This window comes from Amborella trichopoda, chromosome 8 (genome assembly GCF_054954075.1).
Source record: "Amborella trichopoda isolate Santa Cruz 75 chromosome 8, AtrichopodaSantaCruz75HAP2 v2.0, whole genome shotgun sequence".
Lineage (NCBI taxonomy): Eukaryota > Viridiplantae > Streptophyta > Magnoliopsida > Amborellales > Amborellaceae > Amborella > Amborella trichopoda.
Window position 1 is genome coordinate 10,344,546 of NC_142343.1, and position 18,868 is coordinate 10,363,413.

The 18,868-nt window shown below is 36.3% G+C and overlaps 2 protein-coding genes across 34 annotated transcripts in view; one reads left to right on the forward strand and one right to left on the reverse strand.

Moving 5' to 3' along the window:
• The window catches only part of LOC18436053 (palmitoyltransferase AKR1), a 45,947-nt gene extending 43,902 nt beyond the window's left edge, over window positions 1-2,045 (forward strand). For 10 of the 11 annotated variants that reach the window (XR_016061090.1, XR_016061089.1, XR_016061093.1 and 7 more), the window contains 3 exons: window positions 557-616; window positions 694-745; window positions 939-2,045. Coding sequence is in view for 5 of the 11 variants with exons in the window: in XM_020668291.2 (XP_020523950.1) it covers window positions 557-616; window positions 694-745; window positions 939-1,033 (207 nt within the window). In the remaining 6 variants the exon portion in view is untranslated. The remainder of the gene's footprint in view (window positions 1-556; window positions 617-693; window positions 746-938) is intronic. The other variant, XR_016061094.1, reaches the window with a different exon arrangement.
• Window positions 2,046-5,578: 3,533 nt separating this feature from the next.
• LOC18436052 (uncharacterized) overlaps window positions 5,579-18,868 on the reverse strand; it is a 47,368-nt gene continuing 34,078 nt past the window's right edge. For all 23 annotated transcript variants that reach the window (XM_088874257.1, XM_088874262.1, XM_088874254.1 and 20 more), the window contains 4 exons: window positions 17,006-17,190; window positions 15,483-15,565; window positions 15,184-15,284; window positions 5,579-6,116 (listed from right to left, as the gene is read on the reverse strand). In XM_088874257.1, coding sequence (XP_088730383.1) covers window positions 5,901-6,116; window positions 15,184-15,284; window positions 15,483-15,565; window positions 17,006-17,190 — 585 coding nt within the window. In that variant the 3' untranslated portion in view covers window positions 5,579-5,900. The remainder of the gene's footprint in view (window positions 6,117-15,183; window positions 15,285-15,482; window positions 15,566-17,005; window positions 17,191-18,868) is intronic.

Genomic DNA, 18,868 nt, shown 5'->3' on the forward strand with positions numbered 1-18,868 from the left:
ATTGGTTTACACACTTAAAGACATAATTTGGAAAAGGTTTAGAATCCTCTTCTATATACAGAGCCATGTTCCCCAGATGTAATAGTTACTTTATTTTCCACGTGCAACTGCTATGTACTCTCTATAATGCTTCTGTTACAAATTAATTTTTGTTGCTTTTAGTTGTGTTTCTTACAGAAGACTATTCTATATGTTTTCCAACAAGGAAACTTGAAAGTGAAAATGACACAGCAGTGCATGAAACACTTTCATAGGACACAAAAGTGCTCAAAATACTCAAAAAAGCTTTTAAGAAATGCCTGAGCAAGTCAAGGAAGCTTCTCATGACATTTTCCCCTTGTAATTCCTTACATTGCCCCGTCCAAAACTGGAATTTTTAAAATGAAGTATCAAGAAGACAAGGTAGTCAAACTTACTATACTCAAAAGCCTGGGCCACCTAAGCACTTTTGATATTTAGAACACATTTGTGTCCTATGCAAATGTTTTAGGCTCCATTTCTTTACCCAGGAGAAGTTAATTTATTTTTACTAACATGAATCATGAACGATTGCTAGTTGGTGTTCCTGATGTGGCACATTTACTGCATCTGCTGCAACATCAAAACAGATGAATGGGTAAATTCTAAAACAATATCTAATACCACTTTTTTTCTTTCTTTTAACATTTAATCAAGGAGACTTCTTACATGTAGGTAAATTGGACAAAATATTCGGAGTTCCAGACAGTAGTACAACCTGAACCAGGTGATCGTTATATCAGTCTCATTTGATGTAACTTCTTTTGTTTCAGTTCAAAATTTAGGGGTTATCTCATTTACTTTTAAGTTTGTAAGTTTATATTCAAATTTTTAAGTCCATTTTGTTGATGCTCCCTATATAACATATATTCTTTCCATGTAATATATGCTAATTCTTGATCTTGACCTGTGAGTTTCAGGGATCCCATTTGAAAGAATAAGGTTTAAAAATCCATATGACAAGGGAATAATAAACAATATTAAGGAATTCCTACAGTTGGGAAGGCAAAGATAGCTGGGGCCCAATGAGGTATGAATATAATGTACCGTCCATATCGATGATTTCCTAGTTCTGGCTGACTAGAACATGTACGCCTTTTCTGAATTACCGGTAGTTCTCATTGGAGAATCAACTTGGCTCTCGGAACAATTTGGGAAACGGCTACAATGCAAATCTGCATATTTTGGTCACCATTCATTTTATGGTAGGTTGACGGAGGGTAGATTCAACAAATGTGCCAACCACTTGAGTTGCAGGTTGACGTAATTTTGTCACATTGGCTCTTTCTTGACATTACATGGTGTTGATTTCTGTATTGTAGGAGTAACCAACCAAGGCCATTGTATTGGAAGGGTGGTATCTTGGTAAGTTGTTTCTTTTGTTCATCATTACAAAGTACCCATCCAATTGAAGGTCTTCCCATGTATAGATGTTTAAGATGACAGATATTTCCGACTCTGTAGCAAAGCCACAGTGGAATCCTGAACCCCAACATCCTTGTTAACGGGTGTTTTAGGATTCTCAGTAACATTTCCTGAGTTGGTCGTGGTGTTGTGCAAATACAGGATGGGCACATTTGAGTTTGTTTGGATTTTAGTTGTTGGGATCAAGGGATGCATTTTGTTGGATTTTTAGAGCTTCTTTTTCGGTTTTTAGTGTTGTAGGGATTTTAGAGAGTTTCGGAAAATGGTTTAAGTTATTGTTTAGTCGTGTAGCATTATCATTTGAAGTATTGGAATTTCGTTCAAGTTGGGTTTTACAATTGAACCCCTTAGTGGAATATGGTGGTGAGGCACATGCAATATATAGGGAGAGACAAGTGACGTGCTGGGCACAAAGATGGAAATTATAGAAGTTAATTAGATTTCTGAGTCTGTTTAAACACAAGGGTATTTGGCGACCTTTGTCTCTATCTATCTTTATATATTAAGCGAGAAGAGAAGAGAACTCACTTTATTCCTGTAACAACTGTTTTTTAAAATGTCGATTTTGTCAGGTTGATGTTTAATATATTCCAATTATATCATTTTTTGTATATGTTAATCTTATTTTTAATCTTTTTTTGTCTTTTATGCTAACTCTATCTCTGACCCTCTCTCATTTATCCAATTATCAGTTTTTATATTCTCATAATTATATGATTATAAAAATTAATTAATCAAATCTTTTATTATATTTCTAATGTTATATTCTTAATTATTAATATAATTATAATTATAGATAATTGAGCATATGTGAGAATTGAGAAAACAATAAAAAAAATGTAATTATAATTGACAATTTACTAGTAGATTTACGTGCATTGAACATATAAATGCAAGGTGAGCAAAAATAACAAAAAAATTCACAAACAAAAAAACTAATGTAGTACATTTTAAATATAAATGTAAGAGGGGATGAGAGTAAGTGGGGATATGAAAAAAAAGAAAAAAAAAATTAATAAAAAATTAATGTATTTATCCAATAGCAATTGGAAACCATCATCATCATTTTAGCTTTTGCCCAATTAATTGGTTGCAAATAAAATTAATATTTTCTAAATAACTTTTATTTGTATGGAGTCTTATATCAAAGACAATGAAAAAGTATTGTATTACAAAGGAAAAAGTTTATATGAGGTTGCTATCTTAAAATGTAGAATCAAAGATGCACCTCAAAAATCCCTCGGAAAAGGTGGTTTTAATGTTGAATCAAAGATGTACTTCAAAAATCCCTCGGAAAAGGTTGTTTTAATGTTGAAAAACCCTCTAATTGATTATCTCAACTAGCTGTATGAATATGAAAAAAAAAAGATGTTGAGTCCAAAATATAGTGCATCGTGTAAAACATTATCTAGACTGTCCATTTTCAAGATTTTCATATATTTATTGATCCACTTGATTTCAACTTAGTACCAGTCATTAATTCTTTACTTGTTTCAACGTCTTCAAATGATCAAACACTCGTAATCTACAAAGTGTGTAGTATGAATGCTGCACATGCAATCAAATTAACAAATGATAGTTAGGCAGAGCAGAGAAAGACCAGGAGAGACAGCATTTCAAAATAGTGAAATCCATTTGAACATTCCACTCCTCCCACCCTATGGCAGAGACCAGGGTAGGGGTATGTACTACCCTTAGCTCCTACTGGATTTCTTTGACCATAATCAACGGTAAAGAATGGCTTGTTTGCCCCTGTGGCATGTGTCCCTAACAACATGTCGATGTTGCATGTATATGAATTTATTTAATTAAAATGCTTTGTCACCCCAACTCTTTAATTTTGCTGACCACGATGGTCTCCAACACATGCTTAAGTCTTTTTGTTTCATTGATTGTCAGAATGTGCTCAATTCTACAATGCTTTGAATACCTTGAGAAAATATTTATTAAAAAATGCCTTGGAGATAATGGTTGAATTGACAGAAAATTTAAACGTCAATACCACAACGATGTGATACAAATATTTTTTAACCATCACAGAGAAGCAAACTGTAAAAGTGAATAGGCATATACAGACAACAATCACAGAAATTCCAGACTCCACCAGAATGATAAAAGTAACTAGAACTCAGTATTCTTCCAACATCAAGAAAAGGTAAAATCAGAGAGGAAATGTCATAAATTAAACATTACGCGTACAAACGTCCAATTGAAAATAACCCAGCATTATTGATCAAAACATTTAATGGTAGTGATCGTGCATTCCATGCGCACGCAAATCTTACAACAGAATCAAGGGACTGAAGATCAAGTTCCATGACCTGGACATGAGTCACAAATTACAGGGCTCTCAGTCATCCCCCCCACCCTACAAAAAAAAAAAAAAAGAAAGAGAAAAAGGTGAATCTCATAATATTGCACTCAGACAACAAGTACAGGTCAAATAACACACTAAATCATGTCTGGTATAAACTGGTATTGGTCATACATAGTTTTTATCTAGTAAGACGTAGAAATTATGCTGGCACAAATTTCATGTTCATGCTATCAAAGGTTGTTGAACAAAGTCATAAAAGTGCTCGCCAGGTCACAAAGATCTAACCATGCTACATTATGGTAAAACATGGAATGTTCGTACCATTAAAGGTTGTTGAATAAATAATGGCAAAAAATGAAAAGTTCGTACCTTCAAAGGTTGCTGAAGAAAGTGACCAAGGGCATCTTCAGGTTCCAAAGATCTAGCCAGGCTATTCTTGGCTACTATATGGTACAAACTTACGTTACATATTTGTTTCCTTTTTCTACTATTGTCAATGGCTATTAACTGAAGGAGGTGCACAGGAAGTACACCACATTAAAGAATTACAACGAGGGCATACAGTCCCAAACTTCAAGCCACCAAGTGACAGTACCTCTGGCTTGAGAATCACCCCCTTCATTATGCTTCCTACAAATGTGCATCATGCTCATCAATTCTTCAATTTCCTACAACTACATCTATGCCAGTTTCATGGCTATCTGACTAGATTTCAAATTAGATTTTACATGTTATGATAAAAATTGGAGGTGCACCTTAATTTGATTGTTAAAGGTTACAACCTTATACAAACCACACCCTATTACAAAATAAAGATACATAATTGTATAAAAATTGTTGAGTACAATTATTAAATGTTCTATAGTGACCTTTAAAAATTACCTCTAAAATTATTTTGTTCGTTACTTTTTGTCAAAATGCAATCAAGTGCGTTTTCCTTTGAGCAGCTACTTCTTAATTTACTGGTTACGTACTTGTATTATGAATTGACATTCTTCCTTCTTCTTTTTTGAAATTTAATACAAGGAAACATAGTTTATGCGCCAAGGTACGCATTTCTACATTTATGTCCCCCAAGGCATACACCGTGTATGCAAGAGTTGGTCCCTTCGGAAAAAAGGGTAAAATCAATGGCTGAAAAAAATTTCTAAAAAATCTTATTTTTTGTTCTAATTTTTTTTTGTAACACAATGCTCTAGGATAGTATACTTAAAAATATTTATTTGAAAAAAGAATTATTAAGGGCGCATGCATTTCTACTTATGAGTCCAGGAACGCATAGAAATCGTGCCCAGTACAATACTCCAGCCTCCTCTTAGATATACACCCAATATCACCCAATATAGTTAGTCCTTTTGTGTCAAATCCAAACCACATCTTTTTTCACTGAAATGATAGTCTGGGGCTTCGTTTTCTTTTGACAGCTTTTTTTTATCAAACCGAACGAATATTGAGTTTCAAAAATACTTATATTATAGTCATTTTACATGAATTGAAACTAACTATTGAAACCATATCCGCTTCAAATCCGCCGGAGTCTTCAACTTCGGCCCTTAAACCTAACGGAAGCAAATCCACTCCTTATTTTGAATGAATTGGCTATATTTTTCAAAATATTGACAAATTATTCAAAATATTAGAGAAGTGCCAAGATTTTTCCAAATTTCACAAAAAATAAAATATTGGACTTTAAAAAAAAATTCCTTCTACAACATAATACGTTTTATTTTTCTTAAATACATCCAAAGAGTTCCCTTCAATTGGAGAGCTTCCCTATCCCAGCCTTTTAACACAATTGAAATTTGAAATCCCACCCTATAGTATGCAACACTCTTGTTGAGGGGCGCTTGGATATAATAACTGTATCCTGTTTGTTGCAAATAAATAACAGCAAATATTTTTTCTCCCTTTTGCTACATGAAGGGTCAATAAATCTTACATATTCACAAGAACAACGGTTTCAAAAGCATCTCTCTCTCTCTCTCTCTCTCTCAAATGCCTTGAGTAGACCTGCCCACCCCCCTCTCATTTGCCGGCATTAACTTGTTTTGAATGAAACCCTTGTATTATCTATAGGTTTCCAGTTCCACTAAACTGCCAAAAAGAAATACCAAGTCATGCATTGAGCTCCGGGAAAGTTTCATCCAAGGCCACTGAAACTTTGGACATTCTTCACCGCTTCTTCCTCCATTTCTACAAGTTTCTGGCAAAAAGACTCGATGTCACCAACTTCTTCCGGGAATGGTATTCTAAACTCTTTCCATTCATATTCTCCAAACCTATCCTTGCTGACTGCACCTGAGACTTTGCCAAGGATGTCAAATCCTTTCCTATCGACAGAGAGCATAAATGCATCCTGTGTGACAAAGCAAACAGAAAATAAGTTCTATTAAATTTTGCCAGATAAGATCTTTTTTCTCTCTTATCAGAAACCAATACTTCAGGGAAAAGTTCCTTTCTGCTAAGAGCATTCAAAAGTGGAGAAAAGTGGTCATGCTTTTAAACATAAATACTTTCTAATTAAAAGTACGGAAAGTTATTTGACTCTCCACCTTTTAGGGAACCCAAAACTCATCCAATGCTTGAACTCCAAGTGGTTGATTGCTAATGCAAATTGCATCTAGGAGTTTTAGGTTACTGGAATGAATTTGTCACTCTCTTTGTTTTTAGTCCCAGGATGAGTTTGTCATTATCTCGTTGTTAGTTTGGTCATTTTCGGATTGAGGTCTAGGAAATTTGGTGTAGAGACTAAGTAGTTTATTGTGTGAAAATTTCCATGAGTCCAAAGGTCAAAATGTATTAGTTTCAATACTTAGAAGTTTGGCTTCATGTATAGGAACTTGAGTGCATGAAAATTGCATGCAAGTATGGGAAATACCTAAATAGGGCACAAGGGTAATCTAGTCATTTTCACACTTTGTTATGGTATTCATTTTATAGTTTCAGCAAATTACTGGTTTATATATACAACATTCCTGTAACAATTGGTTAGCTTTGTTGATAATTTGATAATGAAATTGAAAACTATGTTTTCCACCCTGGTGGAGAGAGAGAGAGCGAGAGAAAGAGAGAGAGAGAGAGAGAGAGAGAGAGGGTTCTCATCCTTGTGTTCTGCAAGTACCTTGAGTTAGAAAGCCATCTACTTGATGTAGTGGCAAGAGTTACAATCTAAAGTTTCCTTTCTCTTCATTCCCTCCATCGAGATCAAAGAAGCCGGGTCATTGTTGGACAATCAGCCTTGGACCTACACCTTCCGATACCGGTTTTGCATTATTTGGTGTCAGAGCAAGTTCGTGGGTATGACTATTCGTGGTAGAGGTTGTGGCCAAAGAAATGTAGGTCGAGAACTGAATAGCAGAATATGTGCCACTGTTAGAAAACCTGGCGATCTAATCGCCGACAGCCCGGTTAGATCGGAACTGGCCAGTGGCCGGTTCAAGTTTTGGGCGGTTTTGGTGATCGACCGGTATTTAAAAAAAGGTTTTGTTAGGCTACCCCACTTGATGGTGTAGACCCTTAAAGTGCTCAACATTTTTTGACACTAAAATACCCTTGAAATGTAAAAGAAAATTTTTCAAGAAGGGGCATTTTTGGTTATTTAGAAAGGTAGAATGGATACTTTCATAAGAAAATAGTGGTATTCTATTAGTAGTTCAAAATAATAATGCATCTTGTGGGTGATGTCACACACCATATCAATGATGTCATTGGCCACTATTGTTAATAAATGCTTTTGTTTCTATTAGGAATTTCTAGTTTACCCTTGACTAATTACTTAAAATACCCCTAAACAAAAAGTTACTATATTATAGGATAAGGATATCTAAATGTCTAAAAATATTGAGCACTTTAAGGGTCTACACCACAAGTGGTGTAGCCTAACAAAACCCTTTAAAAAAAATCATAAAAATGTATCTAAATTCTCAAAAAATAAGGAATTTGGTTTGTAATGCATTTTTTAATATTATTTACATTATGGTAAAGATTAAAAATTGTTTTGGTCATTAATACTCACTTTAATTAAAAAATCGATTCGTCAAAATTCATTTTTTTCCATTAATTTTCAACTTCATTTGAATTTGTTTTGTTTTAATCATTCTTTATATGCTTTTCATATTTTAGTAGATTTTTTTTTGTATATTTCTTATTTTTTTAAACACTTTTTTGACCGCCCAATACTTGCCCGGTTAGAATGGTTGAATCGGCCGGTTTAGCAGTTAGGCCAGTTAAACCTCTTCCAAACCCATGTCCGGTTAATCGTTTCAATTTGATTTTGTGAACATTGATATGTGCACAACCTCATAGAGTCGGTAACTGTGCTTTTGCAAGATAGAAATCAGCGAAATGTGAGGAGATCCCTAGTCATAGATCCCATACGTTGTGGCTTGTTTAGTGAACACCGTGAGTCAGAGATGGTGACGACTTCACCTAGCTCATAATCGGGGACTGATTCTAGCAAAAGTATTGGTTCACAAAGGTCTCGGCAAAGGCGAGTTGGATGGTGACTCAAGTGTACTAACTGGGAGTAGGCGAGCATGACACCGTGATGATGACTCCGGTATTAAAGTTGATTTACCTCAATTTTCTGGTAGTTTATCATCAGAAGAGTTCTTAGATTGGTTGAGCGCAGTAGAAAGATTCTTCGAATGTTAGTATTTGTCAGACTCAAGGAAAGTAAAATTGGTGGGATCAAGTTTAGGAAGCAAGATTGCGAACAGGGAAAGACAAGATACAAACTTGGAAAAAAAAAAAAGGGCAAAGTTGTGTCAGCAATTTCTTCCTCCAAACTTTGCAAATACTGTGTTCAAACAATTCCATCAACTGCACCAAGGATCGAAGTCGGTCCGTGAGTATACAGAAGACTTCCATCGCTTGTCCTTGCGCACAGGGTTGGATGAGACGGAGGACTAACAAGTGGCAAGGCATATATCGAGTTTGCAGCTTCAAATCCAAGATGAACTCTCCTTACAACACCTGCCCCGAGTAAAAATGGCATATCAGGCTGCATTGCAAGCCAAGGAAAGACAAAGAAGGGGTGCTAGTTGGAGGCTAGGTGTAGGCACATATCAACCCAAGGGGGTGACGGCTCCAATCCGGGGAGTTGCTGACCCAAGTAAGAAAAGGACTTTGGGAGATCGATAGGAGGCTGTGCCTACGCACAACACTCGCTTGCGAGCTCAAACAAATGAACAATCTGATGTATGGTGTTTCTGATGTAATGTAAGGGTCACTGGGCAACAAAGTGCCCATCAGCTGCTGCCCAATGGCATGCTAATCTAGTCAAAGCAAAGGAAAGTGGTGAAAAGGAGGTGGCAGTTGAGTTTGGAGAGCCGGTGGATGAAGAGGAGTTTGGTCAAGATGAACAAGGTGAGGAGGTGCCTGCGAACCAAGTAGAGATATTGTTGGTCCGAAGGGTTATTTCTCTTCCTAAAGCCCCACAAAATGATAGCTGGCTGAGATCAACGGTGCACTTGTGATGGGCAAGTATGCCACTTAATCATCAATAACAACAGTCGTAAGAACTGCCAAAGGAGGCTGTTGGTAAGTTGCGATTAAAGGACGTAAAGAACTCACAACCTTACAAGATTGCTTGGTTCTAAAGAGGAGTTGAGGTACCCATTAATTCCAGTTTTGTTAAATTTTCTATTGGAAATTTTTATAAAGATGAGGTGTGGTGTGATGTTGGACCAATGAATGCCTGCCATATATTGCTTGGTCGCCCATGGCAATACAATCGCAAAACATTTCACAATAGTGCGCATAACATTATACTTTTTAGAAATATGGGCGAAAGATTGTTTTATTGCCGTTGCGGGATGAAGTTTCATCTAAGTCCGTCAAAGAAGAGGGTGTGACTTTGCTCTCGTATCAACAATTTGTTGAAGCTAGTGAAGAAGTTGGCAAAGTTTTCGTGATAGTTAAAAAAGACTTAGGGCAGTGTTCTATGGTGCCCAAAGCCCTTAAGCCTCTAATATATGAATTCGTTGACCTTATGCCATAAGAATTACCAGCTGGGTTGCTGCCAATAAGGAGTATACAACATTGTATTGACCTCATTCTGGGATCTAGTTTGACAAATTTACCGACATATCGAAGAAGTCCTAAGGAATATGGGAGTTGCAGCACCAACTTATCGAGTTATTGTGTAAGGGTTTGATTCGACCAAGTATGAGCCCATGTACAGTCCCAACACTGCTCACACCTAAGAAAGACAGGAAAAGGCGCATGTGTGTTGATAGCCGAGCCATAAACAAGATTACCATTAAGTACCAGTTTCCAATTCCAAGACATGACAACATGTAGACATGTTGGCTGGCTCTTAGGTGTCTTGAACATAGATTTGAGGAGTGGGCGAGAAGGGGATGAGTGGAAGACAGCCTTTAAGCCCAAGAGTGGCTTGTATGAGTGGCTTGTCATGCCATTTGGACTATCCAACGCACCATGCACTATCATGCACTTGATGACTCAAGTCTTGCGAGATTTCCTTGGCAAGTTTGAGCATATCTTGATGTATAGCACTGACCCAGAGGCAGACTTTAATCATTTGCACCAAGTACTTACTCTTTTGATGGCTGAGAAATTGTATGTTAACCTTAAGAAATGCAGTTTCATGACAAACAGTTTGGTATTCGTGGGTTTTGTAGTTTCTTCGAATGGTGTTAAGGTGGACCCCGAGAAGGTTATTAAGGCAATATTTGATTGGCCAATACCTGAAACCGTGACTGAAATGTGAAGTTTCCATGGACTTGCCACATTCTATAGGCGGTTCATCCGAAATTTCATCACCATCATGGCGCCAATCACCAAGTATTTAAAGGGTGAAGGTTGTTGGCAGACTCCCACAGCTACCAAGGCTTTTAAGGAGATTAAGGAGAGGATGACACATGCACTAGTCTTTACTTTTCCTGACTTCAAAAAGGCATTGGAGGTTGAGTGTGATGCCTCTCATGTGGGAATTAGAGCTGTGTTGAGTCAAGAGAAGAGACCCATTGCATTTTTCAATGAGAAACTCAGTGACGCGAAGCGATGATATTCGACTTATGACATTGAGTTTTTATGTTGTGCTTCAAGCTCTTTGCCATTGGAGATATTCTTTCATTCACCGGGAGTTTGTTCTCTACACTGACCATGCTGCACTCAAGCTCATTAATAGCCAAAAGAAGTTGAGTGCAAGACATGCTAAGCGGGTGGCATATTTGCAAGAGTACACATTCACTATAAGGCACCAATCGGGAGAGCGAAACACAGTGGCTAATGCTCTTAGTCAGTGAATTCATTTGGTGAGGACATTGGCAGTTGAAGTGGTCGGTTTAGAAGCGGTGCGAGAAGCCTATCAAGACAACCCATACTTCAAGGACATAATGGAAAGGTTCCAAACAAGCAATGGTAGCTCTTATCACCAATTTCTTTTGACTGACAGCTATTTGTTCTATGGCGCCCATTTATGTTCCCTAATGCTTCTTTGAGGGAGCATCTAATTGATAATTTGTATTCTGGTGGTCTTTGTGGACAATTTAAAAGGGATAAGACATTTTCCTTAACGGAAGAGAGGTATTTTTGGCTCTCTATGAGATGAGATTTGTGTAGGCATGTTGATTAGTGCATAAAATGCCAAGAGGCAAAGGCAGTGTTTGCAAAATTGAACTGCAACAGTTAACCGGATGTGAGGCCTGGAGCGGTTAGAACTGGACTGACCGTGCAGTTAACCAAACTAACCGGTCTGGTATAATTTTTTTAAAAAAAATAGGCCAAAAATCCAAAAAAACAAAACATAAATTTAGTGTATATTATTTTATTAACTACATTTATCTTAAGGAAAAATGTTTTGTAGAACCAAGGTGGATCAATAACCACTTTTCTCGAGCCTGCTATCAAATCCAAAACTTAAAATTTGAGAGGGTTTCAGATCTTTTTGCTCAAAAATATAATGATCAGTTAAGAAAGCAATAGGACAATGAATATTTATTTTACAGCAACGCAAACTAAGGTAGCATCCTTTGAGGCCATAATCAGAATAGGATGCTGATATTGTTCTACATTTCCATAAAAGAATGGTAGAACAAATAATTTTATCAAAAACAAAATTTATTAAGCAAAATAGAAAAACACTTACCATATTTATCAAAAAACATAATTTTATTAAAAAATAATTTTATCAAAAAAATAATTTTATTAAAAAATGGAAAAACCCATACAAACAACATGAGATTACACAAAACCATCAACCAAATATGCTGACCAAAATGATTAAAGCTAATACACTTATACCTCCAAGAATAGCTCGCAATGAAGCAAAAAAATACTCTCCAAGAATAAATCTCTGAGAACAACCAAATTAATAACATATCACATATACAAACAATGCATTTTGAGTGTGTTATTTCAAATTTAAAAAATACTTTTGTGCATAATTATTTTTTTAGCAAAATAAAGTGGTAAACAAATACTCGACCAACCCAAAGTTCATATTAAAAAAATACTAAATGAGAAGTCACATGAAATTCATACATGTGATCTCAACTGTAAAAATCGGTCACCAAATCAAGTACAAAATCGAGCGGTTGTTGGATGTTTTTCAGCTCAGTTCAAAAAAACTGAGTCAATGCCCTAATCTTTCAAAATCGAGCACCATATCTCGGTTTTTCAATGAAATTAGAACTTGAATATTTTGATTAACTCCATTATTTACAAAAACCCTAGATTTTGATTTATAAAAAACCAAAAATGAATCAGCAATCTGAAGTATGGCAGATTTTTTCAACTCTATTAAAAAAAACTGATTCGCTGCCCTAATCACTCCAAATCGAGCCCCAAATCTCGGATTTTCAATGAAATTAGGAGCAGAATCTACTTACTAACTCTATTATCTACAAAAGCCATGGATTTTGATTGATAAAAATCCAAAAACTAAACCACAATCTGCAGTATGGCGGATTTTTTGAAATCAGTTTTGAAAAACTGAGTAGATGCCCTAATCACTCCAAATCGAGGTCGAAATCTCTGATTTTAAATGAAATTGATAATGGAATATAATTGTTAACTCTATTATCAACAAAAGCCATATGTTTTTATTGATAAAAATCAAAAAATGAGGCCACAATATGCACCATGGCAGATTTTTTTGAAAACCCAAAGAACACAAAAATAACGGCCCAAAAACATCAAATTTCAGTGTGTTCCGGTTGAAATCCTTCATTTTATACTATTATATCAATAATTTCAGTCAGTAATTGACTGAAAAATCTGAAAAAATGCTAAAAAAGTTAAAAAAAGTCGAAAAACAAAGAATCCAATAAAACTCAAGGTTTTTGTGTAACGTAACAGTCACTGACATAACTAACGGTGTACCATTAAATAACGGGCGTTATTCAACCTTTTAACGCTATTTGGGCATTTTTTGAAGCGGTTAGGTAAAAAAACCGCCCAGTTAGCTTGAAAAACAACTGGTTCGTGTAGATTAGAGCTGATTTGGGCCGGAAATTTTTTGGGGTGTTTCATATAATTAGGATGCCACAACTGGGGATAACAGGAACTGGTAAGGTACCGATTCCGCTCTAACCGGCCGTTTTTTCCAACACTGGGCAAAGGACATTCACAAAATACTGGTTTGTAAACTCTATTGCCGGTTCCGACCAGTTCATGGTTTGATCTATCCATGGATTTCATAGTAGGTATGCCAAGGACAGCAAGAGGGCATGATTCAATTATGGTCGTGGTGGATAGGTTTTCAAAGGTAGCTCATTTGTACCATGTTGGCAAACCACTAATGCCACTATGATAGCCGATCTCTTCTTCAAAGAGATTGTGCGCTTGCATGGTCTTCCAAAGACCATCGCATCCGATCGAGACACAAGGTTCCTTAGCCACTTTTGGATAACTTTGTGGCGGAAAACGGGAACCAACTTGCAATTTAGTAGTGCATATCACCCACAAACTGAGGTGGTTAATACGAGTGTGGGTAACATGTTAAGAAGCTTGGTTGGAGAGAATTTGAGAGTATGGGACTTAGTGCTACCATATGTTGAGTTTGCATACAATAATTCTCCAAATAACTCAACCACGAGAACCCATTTAATGTGGTCTATGGCATATCACCTTTGCATTTTCAGTGCGTGGGCATATTGATCTAGATGCTTCAAACATGGCTAGCTGCATGAAGGAGTTACATGAAAAGGTTTAAAAGAAGTTGGAGGAAAGTTACAATAAAGTATCAAGATGTCATGCATCGACACCGACAGCTACAGTTGTTCAAAATTGGAGACCTTGTTATGGTGTATCTCAGGCCCGAGTGATTTCCTGTCCGTACCTATGGCAAGCTCAAAGCAAAGAAGATTGGCCCTTGTAAATCAAAAATAAAATCAATGACATTGCCTATGAAGTAGATCTGCCAAGAGAGTGGAATATTTCCCAATCTTCAACGTGCAAGACCTATTCGAGCTTCATAATGACGGTAACTCCATAAAGTCGAGTCTTCTCCAACTCGGGGAGGATGATGCAAAGTGCATTTAGGAGTTTTTGGTTGCTAGGATGAATTTATCACTCTCTCTGTATTTTTAGTCCCATATGAGTTTGTCATTATCTTTTTGTTAGTTTGGTCATTTTGGGATTTGTCAAGGTCTAGGGAATTCGGTGTAGGGACAAGTACTTTATTGTGTGAAAGTTTTCATGAATCCAAAGGTCAAAATATGTAGTTATAATGCTCAGAAGTTTGGTTTCGCGTGCGGGAACTTAGGTGCATGAAAGTTGCATCCAAGAATGGGAAATAGAGCACAGGGGTAATCTAGTCATTTTCACACTTTGTTATGAGTATTTTGGTTATTTACTAGTTCCAACAAACTCGTTTATATATATGGAATATTGTTGTAACGGTTGGTTAGTTTTTTGATAATTTGATAATGAAATTGAAAACTTCCTTCTTCTCCCTCGTGTACTGCGAGTACCTTCAGTTGGAAGGCCATCTACTTGGTGTAGTGGTAAGAGTTAGGGTTTGAAAATCCCTTTCTATTCATTTCCTTCATCGAAATTAAGGAAGCCGGGTCGTTGTTGCACAATCGGTCTCGGATCTACACTTTTTGATGCTGGTTTTGCACCAATTGCCTATTAATAACTCATCAGTCCATGACCAGTTACTTGAGTCCCAAATCCAAGTTTTAAACAAAAGCAGTTGTGCAGAACTATGTTAACCTCAAGATTAGATAACCCAAAGATGTGAAATGCTTATGGCATCCGTATCACTGTGGTTTTGTACTCCATCATAGTGAATTCTAAACTCATTTCTATAATAGGTCTCAAAAAATCAATAAAAATACTGAAATATATTTATTCTAAGAATACATCTCAGGTCATATACATAAAAGATCTCACTAAGATATGAACTAGGTTCAATGAAACATATCCAAACCTAGGCTAGATTAGATACATACCCGTGCATTAGCATTCAAGTATACAAAACAGAAAAGCATCAATGCCCTGCGCCTAGCTTGACTTTGATTGATCCCATCAATTAGCTTCTCTGTAAATGGTGCTGTAATTAAGACAAAGTTAACAGGTTCCTTAATACACCTGAGTAAAGGGCTCCTGACATTCACATAGATCCATGCTTACTGATAAACAAAAAGTTAATATCTAACAGAGAGCATAAATATAAAAGGTTCATCACAAAGTTGATATTCAAACTATTTTGTGAATAAGTTGCTCAAATATACTTGTAAAAATGCCTTACATAAAGGATCTGTTTTAGAAGCTCGAACGTCAACTAGATCCACTTCATGGCTTACTCCATGGCCATCCATATATGTACATGACCTGCATAATTGGTATTGCATGTCAGTGGCTACATAAAGTTGACCATATCAATAGCATCTATAATAGTTATAACATCTTCAATTATCATAATGTATATATATCATTATATATACATATATATATATATATATATATATATATATATATATGAGGATTCAATTCTGGAGACTGCATGAGAAAGAAAAATTATTCCGGCAGGATAATATTTAGTATGTACGGATTCTTTCTTGAGTTTAGTAAATCCAATTATAAAAGACATTTTTGGTAAACCTACAATATTTCAAGGCCACCAGCATCCAGCACCATTTAAAAGAAAGTGCAGGAGGACACCTTTAGGGTGCATTTTATAACTTCTTCTGCAGTTTCTCTGGGATTCTCTATGTTGGACTTTCTTGGAATCGAGGAGGAAAGTGAAAATTGGTAGCCTGAAAACTGGGAACCTTGTTTCATAAATTGTGTTATTATTTTCGCCTGTTTGGTGGTGGGAAAGCAACAAATTTCCTGTTTTAACCATTCATTATGTATCCCATTGATTTGATGCGTAAAATATATATTTTCAATAAGATTTTCCTGCTATAACCCATCTAATATATTCCGTACAATGTATGGTTGATATTGAAATTTGATCTAATATTTCTGAAATTTTTATCACTTGTTGCCCCAATCTTGCACTAATCCCATATGCCATTGCCCGATCTTTTTATCACTGTTGCACCAAAGCCACAGGCCTACACATGATAATGTTCTCTCTCTCTCTCCAAATGATCATGCTCTCTCTCCAAATGATCATGCTCTCTCTCCCTCTCTAGGGATAATATTGGGTTAAGATTTGAGAACTTAGGGTACTCTCTGTCTCCCCCTCCCCCCCCCAAAAAACAAATTGAAGAATTTATCATTAAATATTGTTGAAATGTCAAACCACCCAATAAGTGTTGGAGGAAGTCAAATGAATGATTTATCAATAAAGTGGTCGTCAAATCACCCAACAAAAGGGTTAGGGCTTCGTTGATGGTTTGTAATTTTCTCTGAAAGTGGCAGCGCAGGGGTGCCTATGGTCTGGCACTTTCCTCAAGGGAATAGTGAAATGGGGAAAAAATAAGTTCCGACATCCCCCAATTTTGTTGTTATCAAACAGGTGAAAACTACAGTACAAGAGAAAGTGTGAGACTTTCCCCTGTTTTCTCTGTTATCAAACACCCCCTTGTGGATAATTTTAAGGAGTGTACAGACTTCAGCAATACATTACATACATTTATCACGATCCCAATATACTTAGAAGAACAATTCAAACTGATTTCTATAAGATTACTAACATTGACAGATACATCTGACAAAGACAAGAAAAATAAAATGTCCAACAAGGACATGCCTCCAGTTTGATATAATTGGTTAAATTTAGCAGAATGACAAATGAAGTCGAGCTGAGAAAAGATGATTTACCTTATGTCAAACTTACAAAGTGTATAGTCTTTTATTCTATCCAATATCTCCTGGAGATTGTCACCTCTAGTTTTGCAGTTGGGACAAGAAGAACTTAGAACACCAGACACCGGGTAACCAGCATGACTAATTGCTTCTCTTTCCAAGCTTATGGTTTCTTTGAAGCTTTCGACAGCCAAATGAACCTAGATAGAAACCAAAGCATCAAAAACAAATGTAAGAAGTACAACACAAAGCAATTGGGACAAACAACTTCGCATCCTAACAATAGTGGGAACTGCAAACATCGAGATTTACTACTTGGTAGAAAGATGAATATAAGCACCAAGAATCCAATTACACGAAACACAGAAATATCCACCATTGAACAAAAGAGAAGAGATACTACAATTTATTGCCAGAAATATCTAAATAAACTCATTTCTCTTAGTCATACTCCATATCAGAAATGTCTACCTATCTATTTATTTATGGGAAATTTTTCAAAATGGACCTAAGAAATAAACTGTTTAACATTTTAACCATATCTTTTGATTTAGTTTCATAAATCCCATCAAAATACACATGATCATGAGTTGAAATCGAGTAAAATGTTAAATAGTTGATAACTTCGGTGTATCTTGATAAATTTCCATTTATCCATTGATAAGTAACAGCTCTGTTCCCATAATGAAGCAGTATATATTAGGTTACATTAACTGCAGGCACACATGGAAGTATGCAAGAACTGGAGTGAGGGTGAGAGAGATGGACATAATACGTGTACATGAGAGGGAGAGAGAGCAGTCAAACATCTATAAAAATTGACATATAATATGTAAAAGAAGCAAAAGTCCCTATGAATAGAGAATCTCCAACGACACCTTCATGCGCCAAGAGACACCTTCCGATGTGTGCTCCAAGAGTCCAACTCCAAAACCACATTCCCTTGTGGTACCACCAATTCCTGCTGGACCATGGCCAAAGCTCAGCCTGTGGTTGGGACCATAGTTGCAGGGACCTGTTAACCTAGATGACAATCCCAGTCCAGAATCTCGCTCCAGCACTCCAGGAAAAAGATCTTTAGGATTGCAATTTTTAAATTTTGGTATCTCCATCCCAATGTTCGGGATCTCAATCCCCAACTTAAAAACCTAGTTAACAACCAAACTGATAATTTTCTTTATTTGTCATCAGCTAGCCATGCAACTATACTTTTAATATAGTTGGCTTGCTTGCTTGACTCCAAATAGAGAAATCTCTCTATAACAAGTATATAAAATGTTTAATCCAGAGAAGGTTGTTTAATCCCCAGAGAAAGTTGTTTAATCCCCAGAGAAGGGTGGTTAGGTATCCAGAATAACCCATAATGTCCCAAACAAGTAACAATAAGTCTCATCCTCGCAGCCAAAGGATATGGAGCAAAGGTCAACTTTGTCTAATGTATCCTATACATAAGTCAAAAATTAAAGAACTGATCTGCAATGTTCACCACTAAAGACTTCGTTTAAATATGCATGTTAAGGCACAAGAGATCCCCAAATATTATGAGATGGGAACCAGGCGTCCCAACTTAAGTGAGGACCCTAATAAAGGATTTAACTGAATATTGACCCATTCAACCACCAACACCATACTATCTATCTACCTAAACATAGGCATGTGGATGGAATCAAACTTATCAAAATAACAGAGCAAATTACCCAAAGAAGGAAAAAGGAAAAGGAAAAAAAAAGCAGAGAACAAAAAACAAACCTGAAGCGTATCTAGCAGCACAATAAACTCTAGCATCTCAACCTCATCCAATGCTGGTCTCAACCTGGCCTCTGTATCACCATCTCTCCTATGGAGTCCAAAACATTCCTTACCAATATATTTGATTCC